This window comes from Bos grunniens, chromosome 1 (assembly GCF_055505025.1).
Source record: "Bos grunniens cultivar Pamir isolate PY7600 chromosome 1, Bosgru_T2T1.0, whole genome shotgun sequence".
Taxonomy (NCBI): domain Eukaryota; kingdom Metazoa; phylum Chordata; class Mammalia; order Artiodactyla; family Bovidae; genus Bos; species Bos grunniens.
This window is the reverse complement of record NC_141165.1, coordinates 86,905,325-86,930,831: the sequence shown is the minus strand read 5'-3', so window position 1 is coordinate 86,930,831 and position 25,507 is coordinate 86,905,325. Positions and strand designations below refer to the sequence as shown.

Below are 25,507 nucleotides of genomic sequence, written 5' to 3'. Positions count from 1 at the left end.
GCTTAAGAAGAAGAGGATACACCAAATACAAAAAAATGTGAGGTTCCTGGAGGCCAGTGTCAAATGGAACCTAATACATCCCCAACAACTTTAGCTTCCGTTATAGCCCTTTACTCTCTTGTTCTCTCAGCTCAGTATAGTAGCTCTGATTCCCAGCCAGGGACAGAGCTAGAGCTCCAGGAGGTTAGGTAACTTGGCCAGAGTTACAAAACTAGTCCACAGCAATCACTGTCAAATATATATGTTTATTTATTTAACCCTTGGTTGTGGAAATTTTCAAGCATAGTCAAAATTAGATTAGTGAAATGAACCCAAAATATCCATCACCCGTCTCCAATACTTACTGATTCATGGCCAGTCTTGTTTTTTTTTTTCATGGCCAGTCTTGTTTCATGTATATTACACTTACTGCCAGGTTCATTGCTGAGGCGATGTCTGGAAAAGTAACTTATTTTTAAATGATTAGGGAACCAAATAACAGGGTGGTCACTCTGGCCACTTTTCTGAGAAAAGACCAGAGCACAGTGATTTTCTTACATGGATTTTTTTTTTTTTGGTCCTTATCACTTTATTTTCCGCACCAAACCCCTCTCTCTAACTTTCTTTTCTAAAATGTGTTGCTATAATCATTTCCTCTTAGAAGCTACCTGAAAGTGCCATCCATACTTTTTTTTTTTTGCACTGACTGTGGGCTATGAAACCTTGCTTTTAGAAATAGCCAATAGAAGTATGTTTCAAACAGAGAATGCTGTGGTGAGAGCCAGTAAGAGGTGCTCAGGTGGTTTCTCTTTGGTAAAGAATCTTTGGGGGCATTTTTCCTGGATTTCTTACCCCAGGTTTTTCTTGCCTTCTTTTCTGGTTGTTGTTGTTCAGTCACTAAGTCGTGTCTGACTCTTTGTGACCCTGTGGACTACAGCACACAGGCTTCCCTGGCTTTCACCATCTCCTGGAGCTTGCTCAAACTCATGTCCATTGAGTCAGTGATGCCGTCCAACCATCTCATCCTCTGTTGTCCCCTTCTCCTCCTGCCTTCAATCTTTTCCAGCATCAGGGTCTTTTCCAATGAGTCAGTTCTTTGCATCAGGTGGCCAAAGTATTGGAGTTTCAGTTTCAGCATCAGTCCTTTAAAAGAGTATTCAGGACTGATTTCTTTTAGGATTGACTGTTTGGATCTCCTTGCAGTCCAAGAGACTCTCAAGAGTCTTCTCCAACACCACAGTTCAAAAGCATCAAATCTTTGGCGCCCAGCTTTCTTTATAGTCTAGCTTACATCCATACATGACTACTGGAAAAACCATAGCTTTGACTAGATGGACCTTTGTTGGCAAAGTAATGTCTCTGCTTTTTAATATGATGTCTAGGTTGGTCATAACTTTTCTTCCAAGGAGCAAGCATCTTTTAATTTCATGGCTGCAGTCACCATCTACAGTGATTTTGGAGCCCAAGAAAATAAGTCTGTTACTGTTTACATTTTTTCCCCCATCTATTTGCCATGAAGTGATGGGACCGAATGCCACGATATTCGTTTTTTGAATGTTGAGTTTTAAGTCAGCTTTCTTCCTCTCCTCTTTCACCTTCATCAAGAGGCTCTTTAGTTCTTCTTCGCTTTCTGCCATAAGGGTGGTGTCTGCATATCTAAGGTTATTGATATTTTTCCCAGCAATCTTGATTCCAGCTTGTACTTCATCCAGCCTGGCATCATTCTGCATATAAGTTAAATAAGCAGGGTGACAGTGTGCAGCCTTGATGTCTTCCTTTCCTAATTTGGAACCAGTCCATTGTTCCGTGTCTAGTTCTAACTGTTGTTTGTTGACCTGGATACCTGAAATAGAAGACTCTATGAGAGAACCCTGGGGGTCAAGTTCATTTTTCCTCTGAATATCCCGGAATAGATGCCTCTTTGGAGTTAGAACATAAAGAGACAGATGTAGCAGCTTTGTCCTCTCCTGGAGCTGCATATTATGTCTTAACTGCTTAGTCCCTTTCCAGTGGTCCACACCAGCAGCAGGGCCATTAATCTCTTCCCTCCTTCTCCTTCCTCTACAACATCTAGATGCTAGCTGGAGGGTAAATACCTCTGATTAACTCCTCTGACCTTGCTCAGTTTAGTTTTCATGCCATTAGGCCTCAACTTTGCTGGATTGATCAGGATGTATATTTTGACTCATGCTTCTTTGCTCTCAGTTTATCAGCTTGCACGAGAATGGCCAGAGCAGCACGGATGGTGTGAGTGAGCGTGCCGTGGCTGAGCTGTGGCTGCAGCACAGCCTGCAGTGCCACTGCCTCTCAGCCCAGCTCCGACCTCTGCTGGGGGACAGGCAGTACATCAGAAAATTCTACACAGGTAGGTAGAGGTTACCTCTCCAGGATTGCTGCATGGACTTCCTCATTCTCCTTCACTTTACTATTCTTTATAGACCCACTCTTACCCTGGGGTCTCATACTTTTACTTGATATCACAGAGATTCTAATCAGAAATATGTATCTAGTCTTCTCTCTAACATCTTATGTAAAATACAGTCACGCTCTATGTTAAGGTATTTCCCTACTCTTATACACACAGATCAATAAGAATAACTACTATGGCGGGTAGGAAGGGAGAATGAGGACTTAGAGTGTCTTAATGTGGACAGAGTTTCAATTTAGGAAAGTGATAGGGGAGAGAGATGATGGTGAGAGTTGCACAACAATGTGAATGTATTTAGTGCCCCTGGCCTGGATAGTTAAATATGGTTAAATAGTAAGTTTTATATTATGTGGCTTTTACCACAATAAAAAGCATTAATAAAAGAATTTATACTATTTACTGAGAGTTTTCTATGTTCTAGTCAGTGTTATCTATTTTTTTATACATACGCACTTAACAGTAACCCTGAGAGTTGGGTATTAATACCCCTGTTTTCTAATCAGAGAAGCAGAGCTCAAAGGAGGTCAGGTGATTGGCCAGAATCACCCAAAGCCAGAGATCATATCTGGGTCTTTCTGATTTTGTAGCCTCTTGTCATGGCCTCTTTGCTATACTGCACATGACTTAGCCTCTCCTGTACTTTATTTGTCCCTGGTTTCCCTCTACCCACAGTGATATGATTCTCCTTATCTTTGCCTTTTCCCTCTCTCCTTCCCTGACCTTCTCCCAGGGCCACATAGGGAGGCTGAAGTTCTCCCTAAGGGGCTCTGTCACTGCAGTAGTTTTCTCTCCCCAGATACTGCTTTCCTGCTAAGCGATGCCCATGTCACGGCCATGCTCCAGTGCCTGGAAGCAGTGGAACAGAACAACCCTCGCCTGCTGGCTCAGATCGATGCTTCTATGGTAAAGGGGGCAAGGAATTATCAGTGTCTGTCTTCTGGCCTCCTAGACCTCACCATAATATAACCCTGTGTAGCAAACTACTTCACTCGGGCAATTATGAGCTGCAAGGCTCTCATTAAAAACAAACAGAAAACTTAGAAAAGAAGAGGAGGTACCATTAAGTATATGTTGCAGTGAAAAGCCTATTTGTAAGTAAGCTTAGGTCTGTTTGAGGAGGGAGTTGTCTGTTTTTTTTTTTTTTTCATCCTTAAAAAATCTTTAGTTTGAGTAAGCACCTCCTGAAGGGCAGGCTTGAGAAAACGGCAGAGGGATGATGGTGAATCAAGCTGACTGTAGCTAGAGCATCAGATGTAGTGCAGCCTAATGTAACGTAGAATCATTTTCTCCAAGGAAATTTTGTTATTTTGTGTTGCTTATTTTTCACTCTCCAGGTCACTCGTCCCATCACTAATATCAGTGCCTCGGCTAGAATGGAGTCACAAGCCCTCTTTCTCTTGTGGAGGGATCCCCTATCTCTCCTGGTTTTAAAATTTTGATTCTTGCTTGCCACCTATTGAATATTCTCTACATGCCAGTCATGGTGCTATGCACAATACATGTGTCATCTCATTTAATCCTCACAACTCTGTAAAGTAGACATTAATCTCATTTTATAAAGGAGGCCACTGAGGGACAGAGTAGGTAAATCATTTGCCCAAAGTTTGGACCAAATAATTTGTGATAGGGCCTGGCTTTGAGCCCCAGTGTGTCTGACTTCTGACTTCTCGTTCATAGACTTAAGCCCTTTACTATATTGCCTTCATGATAAAGCACTTCTGGTCTGATCACCTAGGATTCCAGCTGCAGAAGCCGTGATGTTTGCCAAGACTTTGAGATTTCAAAGTTGTGTGCTGTGGTAGAGGGTACCTGTGCTGTCTCTACAGGTCCTGGCTGCAGTTCAAACCTGCTGCCAAAGGCCAGTTTCTGCCAGTGTTTCTGTAATACTGTGCTTTTCCTCTGAGGGCCACTATCCTTGATTCTGACACTTTTTTTTTTTTCCATAGTTTGCCAGAAAGCATGAGAGCCCACTCCTGGTGACAAAGAGCCAGAGCCTGACAGCTCTGCCTGGTTCCGCATATACTCCTTCAACCAACAGTGGTCAGCATTCCTACTTTGGGTCCTTCTCCAGTCTCCACCAAATCCCCCACCACAGCTTAGGTATGAGGGCAGTGAGGGATTGTGAAGACATGTATCTCCAGCCTTGGAAAACAGAGGACATAGTGGTTGCTCACCCACTGGCTATAATAGAACCTCTGGTCAGTGCAGTTTGTCACACTTCATGTCTCAGTATGGAAGTCTTAAAGAGGATATAGCAACTAGCCTAAGATAATACAGTAGAATCATTAAAGTAACAGAGAAAAGAGATGTTTTTAGTTTCCCCTGGGTTTCTAATCCACATCACCAAGAAGGCATTTCAATAATAATAGCTAACATTTCTTCAGTTCCTGCCACATGTCAGGCTCTGTTGCCAGCAGTTTGTGTATATTATCTCATTTAATCCTCAAAACAGTCCTATGAGGTAGGTATTATTATTATTGCTCATTTTATAGATGGGGAATGCATACTGGTAGGCAAAGAAGCCACTGTCTCAAGAGCTCATGCTTTTGGCTTAGCTGCTTCTCAGTGAATTTTTACTTACTTTGAATGACTTAACCTTTTTTGAGGTGACATCATATGTCCTGGGCACCCCAATTTAGGGAGTTCAGTCCTTAGCTATGGAGAAGCCCTTCATACATACCAGCTCAAAAGCTCCCAGCTCACCTTTCCCTTCTCTTTCTTTTCATATCCTAGAAAGAAGATCTACTTCCTTTTCACTCTCTGGCCCGCCCCGAAAACCTCAAGAAAGCAGAGGGCCTGTCTCAGCAGCAGAGGATCAAACCGTCCTAGACCCTCTCCTTCCAATCACTGCATTAGCCAAGGACTCCCCCTCGACCCCCAATGAGATGAGCTCCAGCACTCTGACCAGCCCCTTGGAAGCATCCTGGGTCAGCAGCCAGAATGACTCCCCAAGTGATGCCAGCGAGGGGCCTGAGTACCTGGCCATTGGCAACCAGGACCCCCGGGGTCGGACCGCCAGCTGTCAGAGTCACAGCAGCAATACTGAGAGCAGCAGCTCCAATTTGTTCTCCTCCAGCAGCTCTCAGAAGCCAGACTCTGCTGCTTCTTCTCTAGGGGACCAGGAGGGAGGTAGGCAGAGCCAGTTGTCCAGTGTCCTTCGCAGATCTAGCTTCTCAGAGGGGCAAACGCTCACTGTCACCGGAGGAACAAAGAAGAGCCATACTCGCTCCCATTCGGACACCAACATTGCCTCCAGAGGAGCCCCAGGTAATGAGAACCACCAACCGCATGTCAGAAAGGTGGCCTCCGGAATTTCCGGTGGAAGGGAGATTTGTTCTTAAGGGTCTTCAAATGGCAGGAAGAGAAGTTATGTTTCTGAAGATATGAAGAGTATCCTGCTTATAGTGAAAAAGAGAAGTTTGTAATATAATGTGGATATCTAAATCCAGAATCTCTCTGAGGATACTTACGTTTGTTCGTTTATACATTGCTAAATAGTAAGTGTTTTCTTGGATTCTTTCATAATTCTTTAGCATCAGAGGATAATGTGACTAATCATAGTCTAAGTTTTAAATGTGTCTCTCAGACAGAGGGGAAGTACTAATGAGCTTTAAAAATAATCCTGTTAAATTCCTTCCCTGAGAAGTTTGGTCAGAATATAATAACAATAAGAGAGAGGCAAACTGATACTAGGGTTCCCTGATTAACACTAGAGATGTAGTGAGTGTCCGGTGACAGGACCTAGTAAACAAGTAGGTGCGCTGACCGCTGCATCAGTAATTCAGGCTGAAAGGCAGTTGGATAAGGAGGCCTTGGCTCCTGGGACCACCCTCACACAAACACCAGCTGCTAGCAGAGAGCACCCCAGGCACGGCCAAGGGGGGTGTCACTGCTTTTAGTGTTTCCCTGCCATCATCTTTCCTAGGTTGTTGGTATCTGGCAGTCTTTGGTTAGGTTTCATTTGTAAGAACATCTCCATAAAAGCAAGTGGAACATGGACCTTTGTGCTGAAATCCATTTCTGGGTGGAAAAGCTTTGGATATAAAATATCAAAATAAAGCAGAAAAAATTAAGAGCATAAAAGGAAGATATTCTTTACAACTAGAGCTGCTGTTGATTTCTGTTTATAATTTCTAAAAGGTAAGAGCTAAGGCCCTCATCTGAAACTTCTGAATTGCAAACTTTTGTCTCTGTTTTCCCCTCAAGAATGTGGGTTGGCTCATTGGAACTGGTTCAGAAACCAAGAAACCTCCAATTCAAAGTCTGTCTTCCCATGAGCCTTCTTAGATGTGAAGACTGCATAGGTTAGACCCTTACTTCACATCTCCTAGAGCAGATGCGGTGTCTGCTGTACTGCAGGTTGCTGGCCTTTGAGCATGTAAAACTCCCCTCTCCCCATTCTTGAATCCATGTGGATTCCAGAAACCACAGTAACCTGCATTGGAAAAGGGAGCCAGAGAAAACCTAAGCAGGAGGGTCTGAGGGAGTATGGGTCCTGTGCATCTTCTCATACGTGCCATCACTCTGTCTGTACTAGGGTTCCCTCTCAGGAGTTACACCCCCACCTTTGCTGGATAAAAAGACACTCTTTTTCTCACTCTCTGTTCTTGTTTTCTGGACTCTCCTCTGCACCTGTCTGTCTACATACAGGAGGCCCCAGGAATATCACCATTATAGTTGAAGATCCCATTGCAGGTTTGGGAGCCAGTCCTCCTCCTCTCTGTCCACCACCCCCTGTCTCCTTTTGCTCCTCTGTGACCATCTTGCCTAGTGCAGAGCTTCCTTTTCCATTCTGGTGTCAATCAAGCCTGGCTAGTCTGGTCCTGCTGTGATGCTTGGACCTGGTCGTAAAATGATACCAATATTTTTATGTGATATGTTTTCTGCTTATGACTTCCAAATGCCTTGTTCCTTCTCTCAGCAGCTTTTGGGAGGTAGAATTCATACTTGTCAATCCCGTATTGCCTAGAGGTGAAACTGAGGCCTGCTATTTGTTAAGACATCATGATGAATCAATGGCAGAATTTTTCTTATAACTGAATATTTATTATGAATTACTTTATTTTCCTTGAATTAACACCAGAATATGTTTTCTCCTCTTTCTGTGATCTTGGATATGAGTGCACGTTTTTGCCTCGCCTGGATTCCCCTGTTTCCTTTTTCTTTTATCTGTCTTCCTTCCCCTGTAAATTCCATCTCCCCCAGCCCTACCCCTTCATTCCAGCCATTGCACAAGATTTTTCTAGTGACTTAAGTCTGTGTCTTTGGTTTTCACAGTGGTATTCAAACTGCATGTGTGTTCCATTCTGGGTACATAATGCATGGAGATACTGATGCTGGAATGTGTCTGCAAGGCAGAGTGGTGAGGGTGAACTGAAAATGATGAATGGCTGAAGACACTGGCAAAGAGGGTAAAGAGAGACAAGCCTGCAAGACTTTTGTTTAGAAGAGCATTGCCCTTAAGGAGATGAGAAACTGTGAGATGACAGATTTCAAGTCAGTATGAGGAAGTTCTGAGAATTAGAGCTAATCAGTTGAATGGGCAGCATCAGGAGGTAGTGAGGTCAGTGAGCAAAGCTGGACAGCCTTTTCATATGCAGCTTCTCGCATACATCATCCTTCCCTCTGTACTAGGGTTTTCCTGGTAAATGAACAGGGTGCTGGTATTGGAGTGTGTGTTGTGCACTGATTTTGACTAGGGACCTCAGAGGTTGTCTCTGTCATGATTTCTCACCATGACATCACGGTCACTGCTGGTGTGTAGTGAGGAGCAGAGCCCACTGCCAGGGCCACCAGGGGAACACGGAGTTATTGCTTACCATGTAGGAGCATTTTTTGTGAGAGGAGCAGTTGACAGATTGGCACCATCTGTCAGGGAAATGGGTTGGATGCTGCTCAGTCATTCATTCTCCCAGCACATCCTGCTCATTTCTCAGGCACCCACCTGCTTTTCTGCCTGCTCGTCCTTCTGTGGCGCTGGGAAATTTTGTGTTTCCCTTTGGAGAAGATCAGTTTCCATTTCCTGCAAACCATGCCTGCAGCTGTTCCTCCCCTTTCAGTTCTCAACATTCCTTGAAAACTTCTACCCAGACACTTCCTACCTTGTAACCTTCTTTTGAAACCCCTCCCTTCCTTTTCCAGGAAGGCTGAGTCCACAGCCCTGGGGCTGAGCCCCTTGGTTACAGGGCCATCATCCTTGGCTTCTCTAGCATTGTTTTGATGCTTCTTTTAAGGGTATTGCTGGGTGTTATTTTGTTGTTCTGCCAGTTCAAAAATAGGTTCAATTTGTAAGTATGACAAATTTATATTTCAGGCTCAAGAGAGGCCATATCCTAGTATTTTTTTTAGAGACTTTAACCCTTTGATATTGTTCTAAAGTCTGGTGTCAAGGGATCAGAAAAGTTGCAATGTGTTTGTGAGGACTGTTTTCTAAACTGGTTAATCAAGAGGGCAGACATTGGCTGATATTCCTGAAACACTTGGTAAGAAGATGGAAGAGGAAAGAACCGATCATGAATCCATGTTGATTTCTTTTTCGCCTGTGTTGCTGCCTTCCGGGTCTCGTTTTCTCTCTTTTCTCCTTAGAATACACTGACTTCCCACCTCCCTTCCTCCGTGTGTTCCTGCATTCTTGGATTGTGTCCTATTGGTGTGCCCCTCTCTCCTGTCCGGGAGGGCGTGGGGAATGGGAGCTGTTAGATGTTGAAACTCCAAGGTTGGGAATATATGTGTTGCTCACCTCGTATGTGTGTTTTTACTCCCTGGTGGCCACTGACACTAGAATCCTGCAGTGATAAGTCGAAGTTGAGAGGCCCCTTGTCCTACTCTGGTCAAAGCAGTGAAGTCAGCACACCCAGCTCTCTGTACATGGAGTATGGTAAGTGAGCACTAGGAAGGCCAGGCTGCAGTCGTGTCTTTGCTGTGCTCCCCCCGTGCCTGCCACGCTCTGAGCTGTATGGCTCATCTTAGCTCTGTGGAGGGCGCACACCATACAGTCTCACCCTCCCCTTCATCATTTTCAAACCCTGTGCTAGAAATCACACGGCCCCACCATTTTTTCTTGCTCCTCTCTGCTGTAGGAGTCCCACCGTCTCATGCTGTGGGTGCTACCACCGTGAATGTCTGGTGAGCCAGCTACAGTGGCTCTCTGAGTGGGTGAGAGAGACCTTGAAAAGAGGCCTTTGAGTGTCTGAGCCTAATGACCAGAAGATAAACTCCACATTGAAATTATCCATAGGAAGAAGACATTTGTTTCCTTGTCTGATTCGCAGCACAGGTTTTTTGTTTTTTTGTTTTTTTTGTGGGTAGGAGGATGTGTAAGTCATCTTTAAATTTAGGTGGTCAAAGGATGGTCTCCAGGCTCTCTCCATTTATTCTGCCATTCTCTAACCTAGGCACTTAGTGCTTTGGGATTCTGAGATTCAGAGAAACTGCTTTAGAAGGTAGACATCTTTCTAACCTATTATTGGGAAAGACTTGTGAGCATCTTTAGCAGTAAAATCATCAAATTTCTCAAAGAAGCTTGGCTGTAAAGAAGATTTGCTTTTCAGAGCCAGAGCTTTTGACATCCACATTCCATTTTCCCACAGAGGGCAGTCAGTACCTGTGTTCAGGAGAAGGCATGTTCCGAAGACCATCAGAAGGACAGTCCCTTATCAGCTACCTATCTGAGCAGGACTTCGGCAGTTGTGCAGACCTGGAAAAGGTGAGGACACTAAGGAGCCACTGAAAAGCCCATGAAGACAATGGCACCCCACTCCAGTACTCTTGCCTAGAAAATCCCATGGACGGAGGAGCCTGGTAGGCTGCAGTCCATGGGGTCGAGAAGAGTCAGACACGACTGAGGGACTTCACTTTCACTTTTCACTTACATGCATTGGAGAAGGAAATGGCAACCCATTCTAGTGTTCTTGCCTGGAAAATCCCAAGGACGGGGAAGCCTGATGGGCTGCCGTCTATGGGGTCGCACAGAGTCAGATACGACTGAAGCGACTTAGCAGCAGCAGCAGCAGGGAGATCTAGCCAGAGGGGTATGGTGTCTTTTGTCCTAAACAGGATTTGGGCGCACAGCAATAACATGCATGTAGACTACAATACAGAGAAGTCACCATAAAGATAAGCTCAACAAGTTCTATCCTTGGATAACTCTTCAGGGAGCTTATGCTCCTCACTGAGTCCAAAAATACTACTGATCTTGCCTTAAAAACTCCCTTGGGAAAGAAACATTGAATTTTAGTCACATGACCTTGACCCTGGAACCTTAGATAAAGACTGTCCCTGAAATCAGCTTCTCTATTTTGTTCTAAGGCTCAGATATGTAATAAAGAAAATGTCCCTGTAGCATTTTATGGGCTTCCCAGGTGATACTATTGGTAAAGAACCTGCCTGCCAGTTTAGGAAAAACTTGACTTCTCTGTCATATTTTTATGCGAAAAGTGGGACAGGAAGGCTGGGCATGGCCAGATACAAGAGCAAAGAGAATCTGGAACAGATTTTCTGGCCATCAGCTTTCTTTCTGGTGGCAGTGTACATTTCCTCTGGGTGTTTCGAATGGAAGCAGTGCACATCTTGGAAGTTCCTTTCCAAGAGACCAGTCACTGAGGTGTCCCCTTGTTGGCGCTCTCCTTCCCCAGGAGAATGCCCACTTCAGCATATCAGAGTCCTTGATCGCTGCCATCGAGCTGATGAAGTGCAACATGATGAGCCAGTGCCTAGAAGAGGAGGAAGGGGAGGAGGACAGTGACAGGGAGATCCAGGAACTGAAGCAAAAGATCCGCCTTCGTCGCCAGCAGATCCGCACCAAGAACCTGCTCCCTGGGTACCAGGAGATGGAGCATGGAAGTGAGTGAGGCTGTGAATGCCTGTTCCTGCCCCTTGAGGGCTTCTGGATAAGACATAGTACCTCGTGGGCTTCCTTTTCTGTCTTTATATGTTCATATGAGATGTTATACCCAAGCCAAGGGTTCCTCTGCTGTCAGAAAGATTTTCTGTGTTGTTCTGATTTTTTTTTTCTACTAGACCAGAGTCCTGGAGTTCATCTATGTTCTACCTCAGACATAGCTTCCAAAAAATAGATTTCTGATAGGAGGAGAACTGAGGCCACTGGTTGCAGATTCCCTTCCCAGAGAGCAGTACTTCCTGCTTATGTGAAACTTTTAAGGAGATGAAACAAGAAAGGGAAACGAGAGCTGGTTTCCATTTCCCCAGCATAACTGCCAGTCAAGCTTCTGTTTACTTTTCTATTGAAGTCCTACCAGTTTGCTTTTCCTGTGACCCTAGAAAGTGTCGGACACTTCTTTCTGTCCTGTTCATTACTGTTTTGTTGTTTTTTGTTTTTTTTTTTTAATGTTAACAGGCTTTCGGCTCACTTCCAGCAGCTCCCAGTTCAGTTCACGTGATTCAGCACAGTTCTCTGACTCTGGCTCTGCTGATGATGAGGTTGATGAATTTGAAATCCAAGGTATGATTTAACACTTTTCAAGGGAGCTTTCATTAACTCTTTCTTTCAGTTTGGAATCATAGACCGAGAAGCTTTCCCTAAATAGGGAGTCTTCAGTATAGTTCATTATGGAATGTTGTCAGCTGTTGTAAGGGATAACTTCTCTTGTTAAAAAAACAAAACCTATTTAACATTTAAGCAGAAAAGAACACTGAAAGGAAGTGTTCCAGTGAAGTGGGCTGGCTGTTGATGTCACCCTGGAGTTTCTTCCTCAATTGCAGCTTTCTGTCAGACTCTTGCTCTAATTTCTCCTCCTAGCAGTCCAAAGCTGGCCCACACCTACGTGAAATTAGATTCCTATTCTCTTGTGCCCCATAATACAAATGAAATTGTTTCAAAGTGTTTAAAAGGAGCTTTATTATAATCATAAGAGAAAAGGTAAAAAAGAGTCCATGGCAGGGAAAAAGCAAAATGGAGGGAAAATGTCAAGTTTTTTTTTCAAAGTAGAGCTTTATTTTCTGTCCTGGCCATGCTAATTTGCATAGCAGAATCACAGATTCTTATGAGCTTCTGCTTAGAGAAGAGGAGGGGCTCTTATCTGGAAAGGCAGTTGTGTTAAATCAGGTTGACCCATGATTAGTGGGTTAATCCATACCTGAAAATCATAAATTTCTTCATCTTCCTATCAGTGCAACCAACAAATGAACAAACAGAAAACCAAACAGTTCAGGGACATAAGCTCTCACCCTATGACTGGAACCAAGAGTAATTTTCTTATAGAGGTGAATTGTGTCTATAGATCTCCATTGTAACATGATGAATAGATCTTTTATTGCATGAGGCTCTGACTTCCTGTTTATACCAATTTTGAGAACCCATTCAACTGCAGGTGTGGTAGCTGGGTTTCTCCCCCATTCAGAAATACAGTTTTTACGTATATTTTTCCAGGTCTTTGGAAAGTCTTCCTTCTTTGTTCTCCTTAATGCCTCTGATTTCTCTTTATAACAATAATAGATAGTCCCTTAAAACTTTTTTTTTTTGGTATGTGGTTTTCCAACAATTCTCCAGTTTTCTGTACGCCAACTGAATGGCCTACATTTCAGTTCTGACACTAATTCCTGGAGTTAGCACAGAGCCCACAGATCTAGGGTTCAATCCCATGGGGCGGCTCCATCTTTAGATGCTAGCTGCCAGTGGGGTCACCAGGCTGCCTGTACTTCTCTGTGACCAACTGCAACCCCCAGGGTTCCTACAGCTGCAAACTCCTAGGGGAGTTCCTACAACTCCCCGCTCAGTTTTGATAATTAAGTAGAATGACTCGTAGAACTCGGGGAAGCACTCTATGATTATAGTTTATTATAAAGGATACAAATGAGTTGTCATGTGAAGGGGAAGTTCACAGGGCAAGGTCCCAAAGTGTCCTCAGCTCCTCAGTGTCTCAGACACTGAGACACTGTCCTCAGTGTCTCCATGGAGACAGGAACCTCTGTCTCCATGGAGTCAGGGTATGCCACTCTCCCAGTACATCGACCTGTTCACCAACCAGGAAGCTCTCCCAAACCTCATCATTATCAAAGTTCATTAAGTAAGCATGGGTGATTAAATCATTGGCCATTGGTGACTGAGTTCCTGAGGTGGGGCTAAAAATTCTAATATTATAATTACTTTTTTCTTCTGGCAACCAGCCCCTTCCTGAAGTTGTCTATGTGGCCCCAGGAGTCATCTGATTAACTTAAACTCAGATTTAATGGAAAGGGCTCATTATGAATAATAGACATTCCTATCACTTAGGAAATTTCAAAGTTTCTAAGAGCTCTATGCCAGAAACTGAACAGAGACCAATGTGTGTGTGTGTGTGTGTGTGTGTGTGTGTGTGTGTGTATATATATATATATATTTATAATATATAACAATAATAACAATATAATATATAACAATTTATATATGTATATAAAACTTAACTGTGGATGTAGATTTCTAAAAACAGTGTCAGCTAGCATTTGGAGCAAAAGTCAAGTCCTGATTCCAGGAACATGTGGTATAGAACTGTCATTCTCATCAATTTACTTCCTGTCTGAATACTAAAAGACCCCCTTTTATAATCATTATTACACAGATGGTAGTGAAGGATCTAACCTGACTCACATGTCAAAGAATGGACTCTCAGTGTCAGTGGCCTCGCTGTTTTCAGGTAGCCTGTGTTAGAAGCGTGGGTGTGCTCATACATGCATGTATGTGAATGTTTGCACCAGCTTTTGTACATACCTGTGACTTGTCAGTGTTATGAGAACCAAAAGGTATAGAGAAGTGTCTGGGGAAAACCGAACTTAAGCCAACCAGAAATGATTCACTTCTTTTCTTTTTCTTTAATTTTTATTGGAGTATAGTTGACTTAAAAGCATTGTGTTAGTTTCTGCTGTACAGCAGAGTGAATCAGCTATACATATACAATAGCTGCTCTTTTTTAGATTGTTTTCCCATATAGGTTATTACAGAATACTGAGTTCCCTGTGCTGCACAATAGGGCCTTATTAGTTATCTATTTTATATATAGTACTGTATATATGTCAGTCTCAACCTCCCAGGTAATCCCTCTACCCCTTTCCTCCCAGTTACCATAAGTTTGTTTTCTACATCTGTGACTCTGTTTCTGTTTTATAAATAAGTTCATTTGTCCCATTTTTTCAGATACTCCTTTTCTTCTTCCTCATATGAGTCCAACAGTCCTCTTCTCTGAGATTGTCCTTGCTGATCCTTCTCTATAGAGATTCTTTTAGATTAATGGTCATTGTGGCTGATGGAGGTAATGGACAGTGTAGAAAGAAGTGGTCAGGTGAAGAAATTATAATTCAAACCTATAGCTAAGTTACTGACACACATTTAGACAGCAAAAGTCAGATAGAATGCTATAGAAGAAGCTTCGAGTCTTCAGAGTTTTGAATTTGCAGAGCCAACTTTCAGAAAGCTACCTCTTCTCCTACTTTGTTTACAATTAGGACTTACTGCTGCAAATGTTTGGTCTTAATAACTGCCTTATGATCCAAACAAGTAGACTTTCTGTAGATGGGGTTAACCGAAAACAAGTAGCAGTTGGATGTTCAAAGTGGCTTTAAAACACACAAACAACAAAATTCAGGCTTTTATTAATTTAATTAATAGTTAATTATTTTATTAATTTAAAATTTTAATTAGCAGTTTAATATTGTCAGCCACTTGCATTTGAAATAATTATATGTATAAGATTAAATTAAGATTTAGAGAAATAAAAGGAATTAGGGACCTTTTACTTCTAAACTGTTATAATTTATCCTAATATAGTCTTACTTGAGAAGTAACAATCCTAAGCCACATTTTTTTTTTTTTTGGCCACACCTGTGGCTTGTGGCCTCTTAGTTACCTGAAAGGGATGGCACTTAAGCCCCAGCAGTGAAAATTCTGAGTCCTAACCACTGGACTGCCAGGGAATTCCCCTAACTCACTTTTAAACTGGTTTCTGGGACTTCCCTGGCGGTCAAGTGGTTAAGATTTCACATGGTTTCAATCCCTGGTTGGGGACAGTTGGGGAACTAGGACCCCACATGCCGGGTGACAAAAAGAACCAAAAATCAAACAAAAAAAGTGGTTTCTGATATGTTTACAACCAAAGTCCGTTGCATGTGCATTTACTGACTGTCAGCTACTTCTTAATTGGAGCATACTCAATCTGCTTTAGCCATCAAGCATACTTTTATTTGGTCTTCCTAGCATCCTTTCTTCCCCCATTTTGGGTGCTTTAAAGTATTTTTTATAAACCAAGAATATGAACTATTTTTCAACTAAAGTACTACTTTTTCTTGTGACCCACTATCCCACACATTTTGAGGGCTTGGTGGGAAAGTGTCTCCAAAGTAGTGATTTAACTTTCTACACACAGATTCCCAATTATGAAAGCATAATTTGCAGTTCATTTTTCTCTGCTCTAGGTTTCCTTATTGCTCTCTGTTCTTTCTTATTTGTTTCTGATCTTTAAGCAAGTTTATCACTAGTACAAAAGTCTTTCTAAAAAATGTCAGTATAGTTCTCATTAGCAATCTTTCTGATCACGTCTAGAGGTTTCTTTTTGATCACCTTGGGTAATATATGCTATTGAAGGGTCTCTTTGGATTCTATCAAAGGAAGGTTACTTAAGCATCATACTGTAGACATCATCTATGATAAATACTCTGCATAATTATAATACTTTGATTAAAATGATCACTTTCTTAGATCCTATTTCAGCAAGTAGACCTTATGGAGCCAGAAGTGTTTGTGAAGGAAATAGATTTGAAAGTTACTTCTTCCTTGCAGTAAAGTGGATATAAACTTGTAATCATAGAAAGCTTAGTATTCATTAACATCTATTCCATTTTTAAAAAACAATCTTACTAAGGAATAATTACATATCAAAATCCACTTACTTTAAGTGTACAATTCACTGAGTTTTAGTAAATGTACCAAGTTGTCAGCCACCACCATATTCTAGTTTTAGAACATTTCCATCATCCTCAGTAAGATCCCTCTCATGCCCATTTATAGTTAATTTACCATTTATAGTTACTTTACATTCACACCCCAAGCCCCAGTCCACCACTAATCTATCTCTATAGAGTTGCCTTTTCTGGACATTTTATATAAATGCAGTCATACAGTATGTGATCTTTTGTGTCTGGCTTCTTTAACGTCATCTGTTTCTTCTGATGGTATCTGCCAAATCGATACAATATCTTTCACAGGCTCCTGATCCCAGGCAATTTTCTCAATTTCTTTGGTTTTTTAGGTTTTGTAGTTCCGTTTTTTCCTTCCTTCTTCCTTTTCCACTGCAATTTCATCAGTTCTTTAATCTTCCTTTCTCTAGAATTTCAGTCTTCCACATAGATGTACCTAGTCAGGGTCCATTCAGGAGACAGACACCACATGACAATTTGAATAGGGAAAATTTAATATAAAGAATCATTAACTCTAGTGGGAGATTGAAGTAGTGGGAGACTGGCTCAAAAGGAGTAAAGAGAACTCTAAAGAATACAAGAATAGCATATATAAGCAGTAGTCACCATCTCTAGGGCCGAAGTAGAGGCCACAGGGAGGGAATGTAGAAGAGGGCCATACCCACAAGGCTGAGGTCCAGGCCTCCTTGCTCACTGGATGGTGGAGAAGTTCTCTGAAGCTACAGAGCTGCCCTGAGAGTGTCAGGTGATGTTGTTCATGAAAGCTGCCATGCCAACAACCCTCACCAGGAAACCATTCTCTGGGGTGCTGGGGGAGGCTGCCCCCAGGGAGTGTTGTTCCTCAGAACTCAAGGGGTGTTGGGGGAAGGGGAAGTGGTTCTTGGGAGGTACCAGGCCTGCAGCACCTGCTCTGAAGCTTTCCCAGGAGGTGCAAGGGAAGCCATTTATGAAAACTACCACCAGTGGCACTCTGCTGCACAGCCTTCTGAAGCCATGCTTACCCTGGGGAGTCACTTGCACTACAGGAGTCTGCTTAGGGGAGCATACCAGAAGCAGCGAGAGAATCCCTTTCCTCCTCCAGTGTTTCTCCAGTGCCCTCTGCTGGCAAAGCTTAGCAGTGTGCCAGCTGGCAAAAGATGAGTGTTTTCAATCCAACTCCATTATCACAGAGCAGACAAAAAGAAGGGCAGGTTTGGAGCCGAAAGGCAATAAATTGATAATTGTTACAATTTATAATGAAGAAAGTTCATGAACTATATTTTTGGCAAGTTTAAAAATTATATCCAATTCAAGGTAATCAATTGCTCCTCCCCACCCTCCCTCTTTTAATAATATATTTTTTTCTCCTTCTAAGACAAGAGTAATTGTGGTTCTCCATTTTAAAGTGTTTCCTCTTGAATCAGCAGTTGCAGAAAATTCATTAGAGTTGGATTTCTGAATGTTGGATATCCCCTTATCTGCTGAAGGGAAAACAGGTTGAACCCCCCCATCAGATTGCCCAGTAAATTCTGAAGTTGACTCTCTTCTTCTGCCTTGCTTGTTTTATTTAAAAATGTGCAGATTTTGCTAGCGTACAGGATTTTAACCAGTTCTTCCCTGATCATTCCAATGCCCATGTCTGGACATACAAAAATTCTTATAACATGTCATTATTTTGTTGTTGTTTGTTTTTATATCGTTTAACTTACCCAGTCCATAATAATAGCTTTATCCTATCTAAAGCATCAGAAACACTTGAAATCATTAAAGAATTTATCAATTATCCTTAAATAATTGATAAAATATTTCATAATTATGTTAACTTCCATTTGGAAGGAGAGCTTCTCAGACTTCTTTCTAAAGTGCTCTCATTTGGGGTACGTTTAACTCATTCAGTTGAGTAGCTTTCTTCTCTCTCTTTACTCCTGAATTATCTTAGACCCTGATCTACTTTTACCCAGATCTTCAGCTAGTGTTCCAACCACACTAAGCTATCATCTGCTTGAATTGACTGGAGAGTGAGCAGGATGCAGCAGAGGCCTAGTATCCACAAGGCTTTCATGGCACTGACCAGTGACAGGTGTGATGTCCCTCTGGTATCAGGCACTGCCTCTCTCTCTCCACTCTTGGGGTAAGATCCTCACTTCCAAACTTGTGTAACCTTCTGCACTCTTGGAAATATTCATGATTAGCTAGGACGTTACTATACCTCTGGTAAAAATGAAGAAACAGGATAAAGTATGACTTCACTTTATTTTCCAAAGACTTTTTTTCTCTCAAAGAACATGAGGATGAAGAACTGCTAACTAGCTTTTATGAAGAGGGTAGTTTTCAGCAACCTTGGATTGTCCACCACCTCTCCTCTCTGGCATGCCATGTTTTCCTTAGTAGCCTGGCCCTCAGCAATAACTGTTAGCTCTTTACTCAAGGATATCTAAGGTTGTCTCTTCTTTTTCCTTTTCTATCCTAAACAGGCTGAAATTTGCTTTTTGCTTTGAGCCAATTATTTAGGAAATATTTTTTGAAAACCTGTCATGTACAAAGCTCTTTGAGGGTTTTAAGGACAAGGCAAGACTTACGTACAATCCAAGGCAGTTTAGTGTTACTCAGATCAGCACTGCAAACCCAGTGGTCTATTGAGATCTGTTATTACCTAGAATTTTTTCCCCTCCAATAGCACTATTTAGAGGGCATCCTTGATAGCTCAATTGGTAAAGAATTTGCCTGCAATGCAGGAGACCCTGGTTCAATTCCTGGGTCAAGAAGATCTGTTGGAGAAGGGATAGGCTACCCACTCCAGTATTCTTGGGCTTTATTTAGAATGAAATACAGCACTATTTAGAATGGAATACAGACTAGCAGTATCTTGGGAACTGGATTTTGGTGGTGCAAATTCAGAGCATATGATATACATGAACTTACTTGTTAAATAGGATTCATTATTTACTAGTCAAAGATTTTGTTGCTGTCTTAAGGTTTTCTATGCTTAAAGAGCATATGAAAGCTGAGAGGTTTCAGTTTTCCTCTCTTGTACTTACAGCTTTGAAGCCTGGCCCTCAAGGCCAGGAATATTATTTGAGTATATGCTTGTATACAGACCACTGTATTAAGTATTTGGGGGCTAAACAGAAGAATTAGACATGATCTCATTTCCTCACAAGGAGATATTATAATCTAGTGATCCATACAAATATATATGTGTACAGAGGAAACATGAAGAACAATTGAGCAACCCATGGCCAAGTGCAGAGTGATGTCATTTAAGCCTGGTGCTCTATTTAGGGGCTTAAATGCAGTAGATTGGTCACTGTGTAGGTTTAATTAGGAAAAAGTCTTTTCATGAGGCATCAAAGGAAGTGAGGGATGAGACTTATCAGAATAGTCCTATTTCCATGACTTGAACAGGCTCTGTCTGCCTTTCTGGAACATGAATGCTATATTTCCTTCTCTCTATTAAAATTATTTGGGTAGATGAGATCTCTAGAGATTTAATCATATCATTATTAGAAACCCTCTTCAAATTCTTTATTGTAAACAGGCTTTGGAAAGTCTGCCATAATTTCCCAAGACTGTGTTTGCAAGTTCTCTAGTAAAGATCATGTTAAATAGCTCCATAAAAATGTGTTGTTTACCAGGCATCTCCAGGGAGTTGCCAAGCCATAGGGAAGTTCTTTTCTTCCCTGTGCCACCAGACAGGAAGGGAGTCTTTCCATGAAACTTTGTTAAGGACATGGAAGACTTCTCACATTCAGGGCTGATACCACTAGCAGTCAGATATTAGAAGCAAAGTTTCAATCCCATGTACATTTAATGAGTAACCTCTATGATCTAAATTCTGTGCTGGGTACTGATTCTGAAATTAAAAAAGAGCTCGATAGAGTTCTTACTTCTGAGAATTTATAATTTAAGAGGGCTTGAGGTTAAATGATGAGAGAGAAATTAGAGTAGTTTGTCACTGCTTGGTACAGAGTATGTCCCTGCTTGCCTTTAGGATGCTTCATTTTTTCCTTCACTGCTTTAAACCAAATCAGAGTTTGTGTTTCCACCTGGATTTGTAGCCACTTTGACCTTCTCAATGCTGTGTGTAATGTCACTAATTCAGCCTGGTGTGACCTGAACAGAGCCAAACTATAAATCGTATATAGACCTTCACCTGGACTCTGCTCCTTATCCTGCGTAGAATGTGGCACCTTGCTGCCGCCCTGAGTGCTTAGCTGGCAGTAGCTTAGACTGGTGTCCATTATTATCCTTACCTCCTCCCTTTCTGTTTCCCGTCCCCCTTAACTGTTGTTTCCATTTAGATGCTGACATCAGAAGGAGCACGCCCTCCAACAGCAAATCCTTCATTTCCTCTCAGTCCTTGTAAGTAGTTTTTTTTTTTTTAAATAGAACTTTGGGATGGGTGGAGAAATAAACCCAGTTCTTGGCATATGGATGGGGTGGCACCATCTGAATCCACAAAGAAGCAAAGTTAATGTGACCAGCCTGCCTGGTGGTGGTGAGCCAGGGAAAGAGAGAGAAGATTATGGGTTCAAACAGGGTGGACTCTGGTGGAAGTGAAGCTTTCAGTGTGGATTATTCCTTCTCTGATAAGTCTGATTATATCAGAGACCCCTAGAAAATGAGGTCTCGAAAGAGAGAACAGTGATCATGATTTCTGACTATGAAATCAAATTGAACAGATTCCCCATAGTAGACTCAGCTAGAGGAGACAGAAGCTCACATGGGAGCAGCAATAGTCTTTAGAGTCCACAGAGCAGTTTGACTCTCTCAACTTTGTAAACAGGTGTTGTCATTCCCATTTTGCAGTTAAAGAAATTGAAGTTTAGGGCTTCCCTGGAGGTCCAGTGGTTAAGACTCCGCGCTTCCAATGCAGAGGGCATGGGTTTGATCCCTGGTCAGGAAACTTAAATCCCATAGGCTGTGTGGTGTGGCCTCCAAAAAAGAAAAGTTTAGAGAAAGGATTTGACACAGAATTCTTAACCAGCATTGTCATGAATGCTAGTAAATGGTACCTGAGCCTAAGTCTTAGAACCCTGTGTGGACCACTGTGTTTCCCACTGTGCACAGAAGTCTGAAAATGATGAGAAAGAAAGCTTTGTAGCCTGGGGTGGCTGTGAGTGTTCTCTCAGCCTGGAAATCACTGCGTAAGTTGTCGGGTCCCAAAGGGAGGGCTCCTGTCCTCCTGTCTTCCCTGTTCAGCCTTCCTTGACTCTCTCCACTTAAGCTCCCACTGCTTCCTGCACTCCACGTCTGCTGAGGCAGTGGCCATGGGGCTCCTGAAGCAGTTTGAGGGGATGCAGCTGCCCGCCGCCTCGGAGCTGGAGTGGCTCGTTCCAGAGCACGATGCCCCTCAGAAGGTAGGTTCTTCAGCTCTACTTCTCTACCCACCGCCCAGCCCCAGAAGGCTGTGAGCCTTCCCGATATTGTTCTTCTTTGTCATACATCCACTGTTTAGCATGAATGTACGTGTTTCCTTCCTGACTTGTAGAAGCCCTTCACTGCAAATGTGTGAAATGAATAAATGAAGGCATGTGTGCATGCTTGTCTTGGGCTTCCCAGGGTGGCACTAGTGGTAAAGAAGCCACCTGCCAATACAGAAGACATAAGAGACACAGGTTTGATCCCTGGGTCAGGAAGATCCCCTGGAGGAGGGCACGGCAACCCACTCCAGAATTCTTACCTGGAGAATTCCATGGACAGAGGAGCCTGGAGGGCTGCAGTCCCTAGGGTCTTAAAGACCCAAGACATGACTGAAGAGACTTAACTCATGTGCATGCCTGCCTACATGCCTGTGCATGTAGGTGGCAGCTCCTTCACTGTCTTTACCCCACATGACTGCTCACTAGACCTGGGGGCAGCACACCTGAGCTGTGACCACCTTGAGACCCTGGAAGAGTATCTGAAAGAACTGAAAAAAAGGTTCTTCTTTGCTCTACAGTTGAATAAGGCATGACGCATCCTGGCGCACCAAGAGGCCCAGGGTGGGCTCAGGGACAGTGTTAGCGAGAGGCGCCACCAACTGGGGTGCTGTTTCCGTTCCTTTTGATTCTTGAAACCCAAGGCCCTCACTTCTAATAGCTTGGTCCCTTATTTATTTTGAGGCCGAGGTTCCATGAAGCCCTTGCTCAGGTGTTTCTGAGAAGTCTTTGATCCATTATGTTTCTGTTGTGGTCAGAAGGGTCAAGTGTGTGTATTCCCCAGACTGTCCATGGAAGATCACCTGTGCTTTTCTCCTGCAGCTCCTGCCCATCCCTGACTCACTGCCCATCTCCCCAGATGATGGGCAGCATGCTGACATCTACAAACTGCGTATCCGCGTTCGTGGCAACCTGGAGTGGGCGCCACCCCGGCCACAGATAATTTTTAATGTTCATCCAGCCCCAACGTGAGTAGTCAGGGGCTGTGCCCTTTGGAAAACAGATACTTTCTCTGTGGATTGTCAGAACTGTCTCCTTACCCTCATCTCTCTATCTGCAGCTGTACCTCCCACACAGTTCTAAAAGGCCGAGGGAGAGGATTATCCTTCTTGTCTGCAAGTTTTACTCTTAGACCTCCCATTCTTTCCCAGAGCTAACTGGAAAAGAGGTCGTTTATCACTGGTCTCCCAACCTGTTGCCTTCCACCCATAGTTTTATGAGCTGTTTTCTTCCCCTTCCTCTTAAGAGGGATGGATGCTTTTCTTTCCTTTTCTCTTCTCTTTATTTGTCATCTCTTATATTTGTTCAGAAACTATGGCTCATTATTGGGGAGGGTCACTGCCTAGGCCTAAATTCTAACCTTGCCATCCTTGCTTTGAATTGGCTCTCCCAATAGGCTTGTTTTGTCCAACTCTTAAAAAAAAAAATAGGTGAATTCCCCTCCCTTCCCAGCTTCCGGGAGCCCAGTGTTTGTGTCCTCACCCTGTACATCTCAGAGCCCTCATAAAGCTGGTATCTCCCAACCCCTTTCCTTCCCCTTCCTTCAGGAGGAAAATCGCTGTGGCCAAGCAGAATTACCGCTGCGCAGGTTGCGGCATCCGGACTGATCCTGGTGAGTGTCTTCTCTGACCCTCATGCTGCCTCCAGGGGCTTCCCCCTCTCACACACATGGGCAAGGGAGCTGGTCAGAGAGGCAGTAAGAGGAGCTAACAGCACAGAACTGGGGAAAGGAAAAAAAGGGGCCTGGAAGAGGGAAGGGGTAGGACCAGGCAAGAACACTGGTAATCAGAGGAAAATGGTTTCTAGAAGCCCATTACCAGAGAAAATTGTGTACAGTAAGTCCCCTACATAGAAGCCTTTGAGCTGTGAACTTAGGTATGAACACATGTTCACATGTCCAAGCACGGAAGTTCACGTGTCTGGTGTACATTGTCACATGCGTGCACCCTCTGCAAGTGGCTGTGCTTTTGTGTGCTTTACTGCTCAGTACTGTATAGAGTGAGTTTCCCTGGTGCCTCAGCAGTAAAGAATCCGACTGCCAATGCAGGAGACGCGGCCTTGATCCTTGGGTTGGGAAGATCCCCTGAAGGGAATGGCAGCTCACTCCAGTATTCTTGCCTGGGAAATCTCAGGGACAGAGGAGCCTGGTGGGCTAAGTGAGTGGGGTCACAAGAGTTGGATGTGACTGAGTGACTCAACAACAACAACTGTATAGAGTACAGCAGTACAGTGTCTTTACTTCGAGCCCAGGATGTCCAGAAGCAAGCGTAAAAGCAGCAGTATATAGCTGATTGTGTTAGTTGGATACCTTGGCTAACTTTGTTGAGCTTGTGAACAAGCTGGACTTAACGACCATGCTGTCAGAATGGAACTCGTTTGTATGTAGGGGACTTACTGTACTCTCAGCCAGGTTCTTGGAGACTGGATCTTCCCAACTTGGCAGCGTTTGTTTCCTCAGTGGCCTCCAGTCTGGGACACAGAAACCACAGGCCTCACTGTATGGGTTTCTGTTGGCTTTCAACCAACTCAGACAGAGGTGGCTGGAGTCCACTGACCAGCCCTCCTTCTAATTCAAAAGGAACGGCAAGGCCGCCTCACCAGCTTATAATTGGGAAAGCCGCCTCTGACCTGTTGACCTTCTGTTTTTTCAGACTACATCAAGCGGCTGCGGTACTGTGAGTACTTGGGCAAGTACTTCTGTCAGTGCTGCCACGAGAATGCCCAGATGGTTATCCCCAGCCGCATTCTGCGCAAGTGGGATTTCAGCAAGTACTACGTCAGCAATTTCTCCAAGGACCTGCTCATTAAGATCTGGAACGACCCTCTCTTCAACGTGCAGGACATCAACAGTGCCCTCTATAGGAAGGTCAAGCTGCTCAATCATGTCCGGGTGAGACCCTCGGAAAGGTGACGGCATAAATTACCCCTGTTCTTAGCGGTTTCCCAAGATCACCACAATCCTCTCTGTTGCCATGCAGAGCTGTAACCATCTTATCATTCTCGCTCTCTCTATGCACTTTCTCTTGCCATTTCCAAAGCGTCTAGTTAGTCTCAAACCTGGCAAGGCAGCTCTAGAGTTATAGATAACACTTGATGGCAAAAGCAGTGTTTCTCCCCTTCACTGAAAATATTAAGTGAACAGAGAAGAGGGTATCAGGCCAAAAGTTTGGATTCTGGATTTTTCAGCGGCTCCCAGCTGTGTATGTGATTGGGGCAGACCTAGCAAAGGACCTTCCCTGACTGGGGGTCACTTTGAAGCGTATTGTTGAGTTAAAGGTATAGAGAAAGGCCTGGCTCTGGTTACTGCATGCAAGCTTTCTAGACCTGAATGGTTTAAAGGCACTTTCTTTCTAATGGTTGTTTCCCTCTCCTTCATACCCCCTCCAACCCCTCCATCCACCCCCACAATGCCCTTCTCTTCAGCTGCTGCGGATCCAGCTCTATCACATGAAGAACATGTTTAAGACGTGCCGACTGGCCAAAGAGTAAGTCTTGATGGAGGCCACAGACCTCTGGCTCAGTCAGTGTCTCTGGAAGAAACGTGTCCCAGCAGTTGGCCCTTGTTATGTAAAGCAGGAGAGTAGGGGGATCATGCAGAAAATTCTAGAAATAGTAAACAAGAAGCCTACAACAGTAACTATGTATCCTTCTCTCTGGTTATTCCATCCAGGGTCAGCCCACCACTCTTGGCAAGCTGACCCAAGTCACTCTGCAGAAGGGTGTAGAAGTCACTTCACCCTCCAGATGCCTGGTTGTGGGGAGGGTGGGGTAGCCTGGGTGGGCTGGGTGTTACCCACCC

The 25,507-nt window shown here is 43.5% G+C and overlaps 1 protein-coding gene across 13 annotated transcripts in view; it reads left to right on the top strand.

Annotated features, from left to right (window-relative positions):
* The window catches only part of RUBCN (rubicon autophagy regulator), a 62,827-nt gene that overhangs the window by 32,606 nt on the left and 4,714 nt on the right, over positions 1–25,507 (top strand). For 2 of the 13 annotated variants that reach the window (XM_086401352.1, XM_086401305.1), the window contains exons 4-18: positions 2,185–2,344; positions 3,204–3,310; positions 4,354–4,507; positions 5,141–5,674; positions 9,189–9,284; positions 9,997–10,112; positions 11,041–11,248; positions 11,763–11,867; positions 13,963–14,037; positions 20,590–20,650; positions 21,516–21,648; positions 22,531–22,676; positions 23,256–23,320; positions 24,360–24,598; positions 25,132–25,193. In XM_086401352.1, the coding sequence (XP_086257478.1) occupies positions 2,185–2,344; positions 3,204–3,310; positions 4,354–4,507; positions 5,141–5,674; positions 9,189–9,284; positions 9,997–10,112; positions 11,041–11,248; positions 11,763–11,867; positions 13,963–14,037; positions 20,590–20,650; positions 21,516–21,648; positions 22,531–22,676; positions 23,256–23,320; positions 24,360–24,598; positions 25,132–25,193 (2,261 nt within the window). Of the gene's footprint in view, positions 1–2,184; positions 2,345–3,203; positions 3,311–4,353; positions 4,508–5,140; positions 5,675–7,057; positions 7,103–9,188; positions 9,285–9,996; positions 10,113–11,040; positions 11,249–11,762; positions 11,868–13,962; positions 14,038–20,589; positions 20,651–21,490; positions 21,649–22,530; positions 22,677–23,255; positions 23,321–24,359; positions 24,599–25,131; positions 25,194–25,507 lie in introns of all 13 variants that reach the window. The other 11 variants (XM_086401370.1, XM_086401321.1, XM_086401377.1 and 8 more) reach the window with 9 other exon arrangements.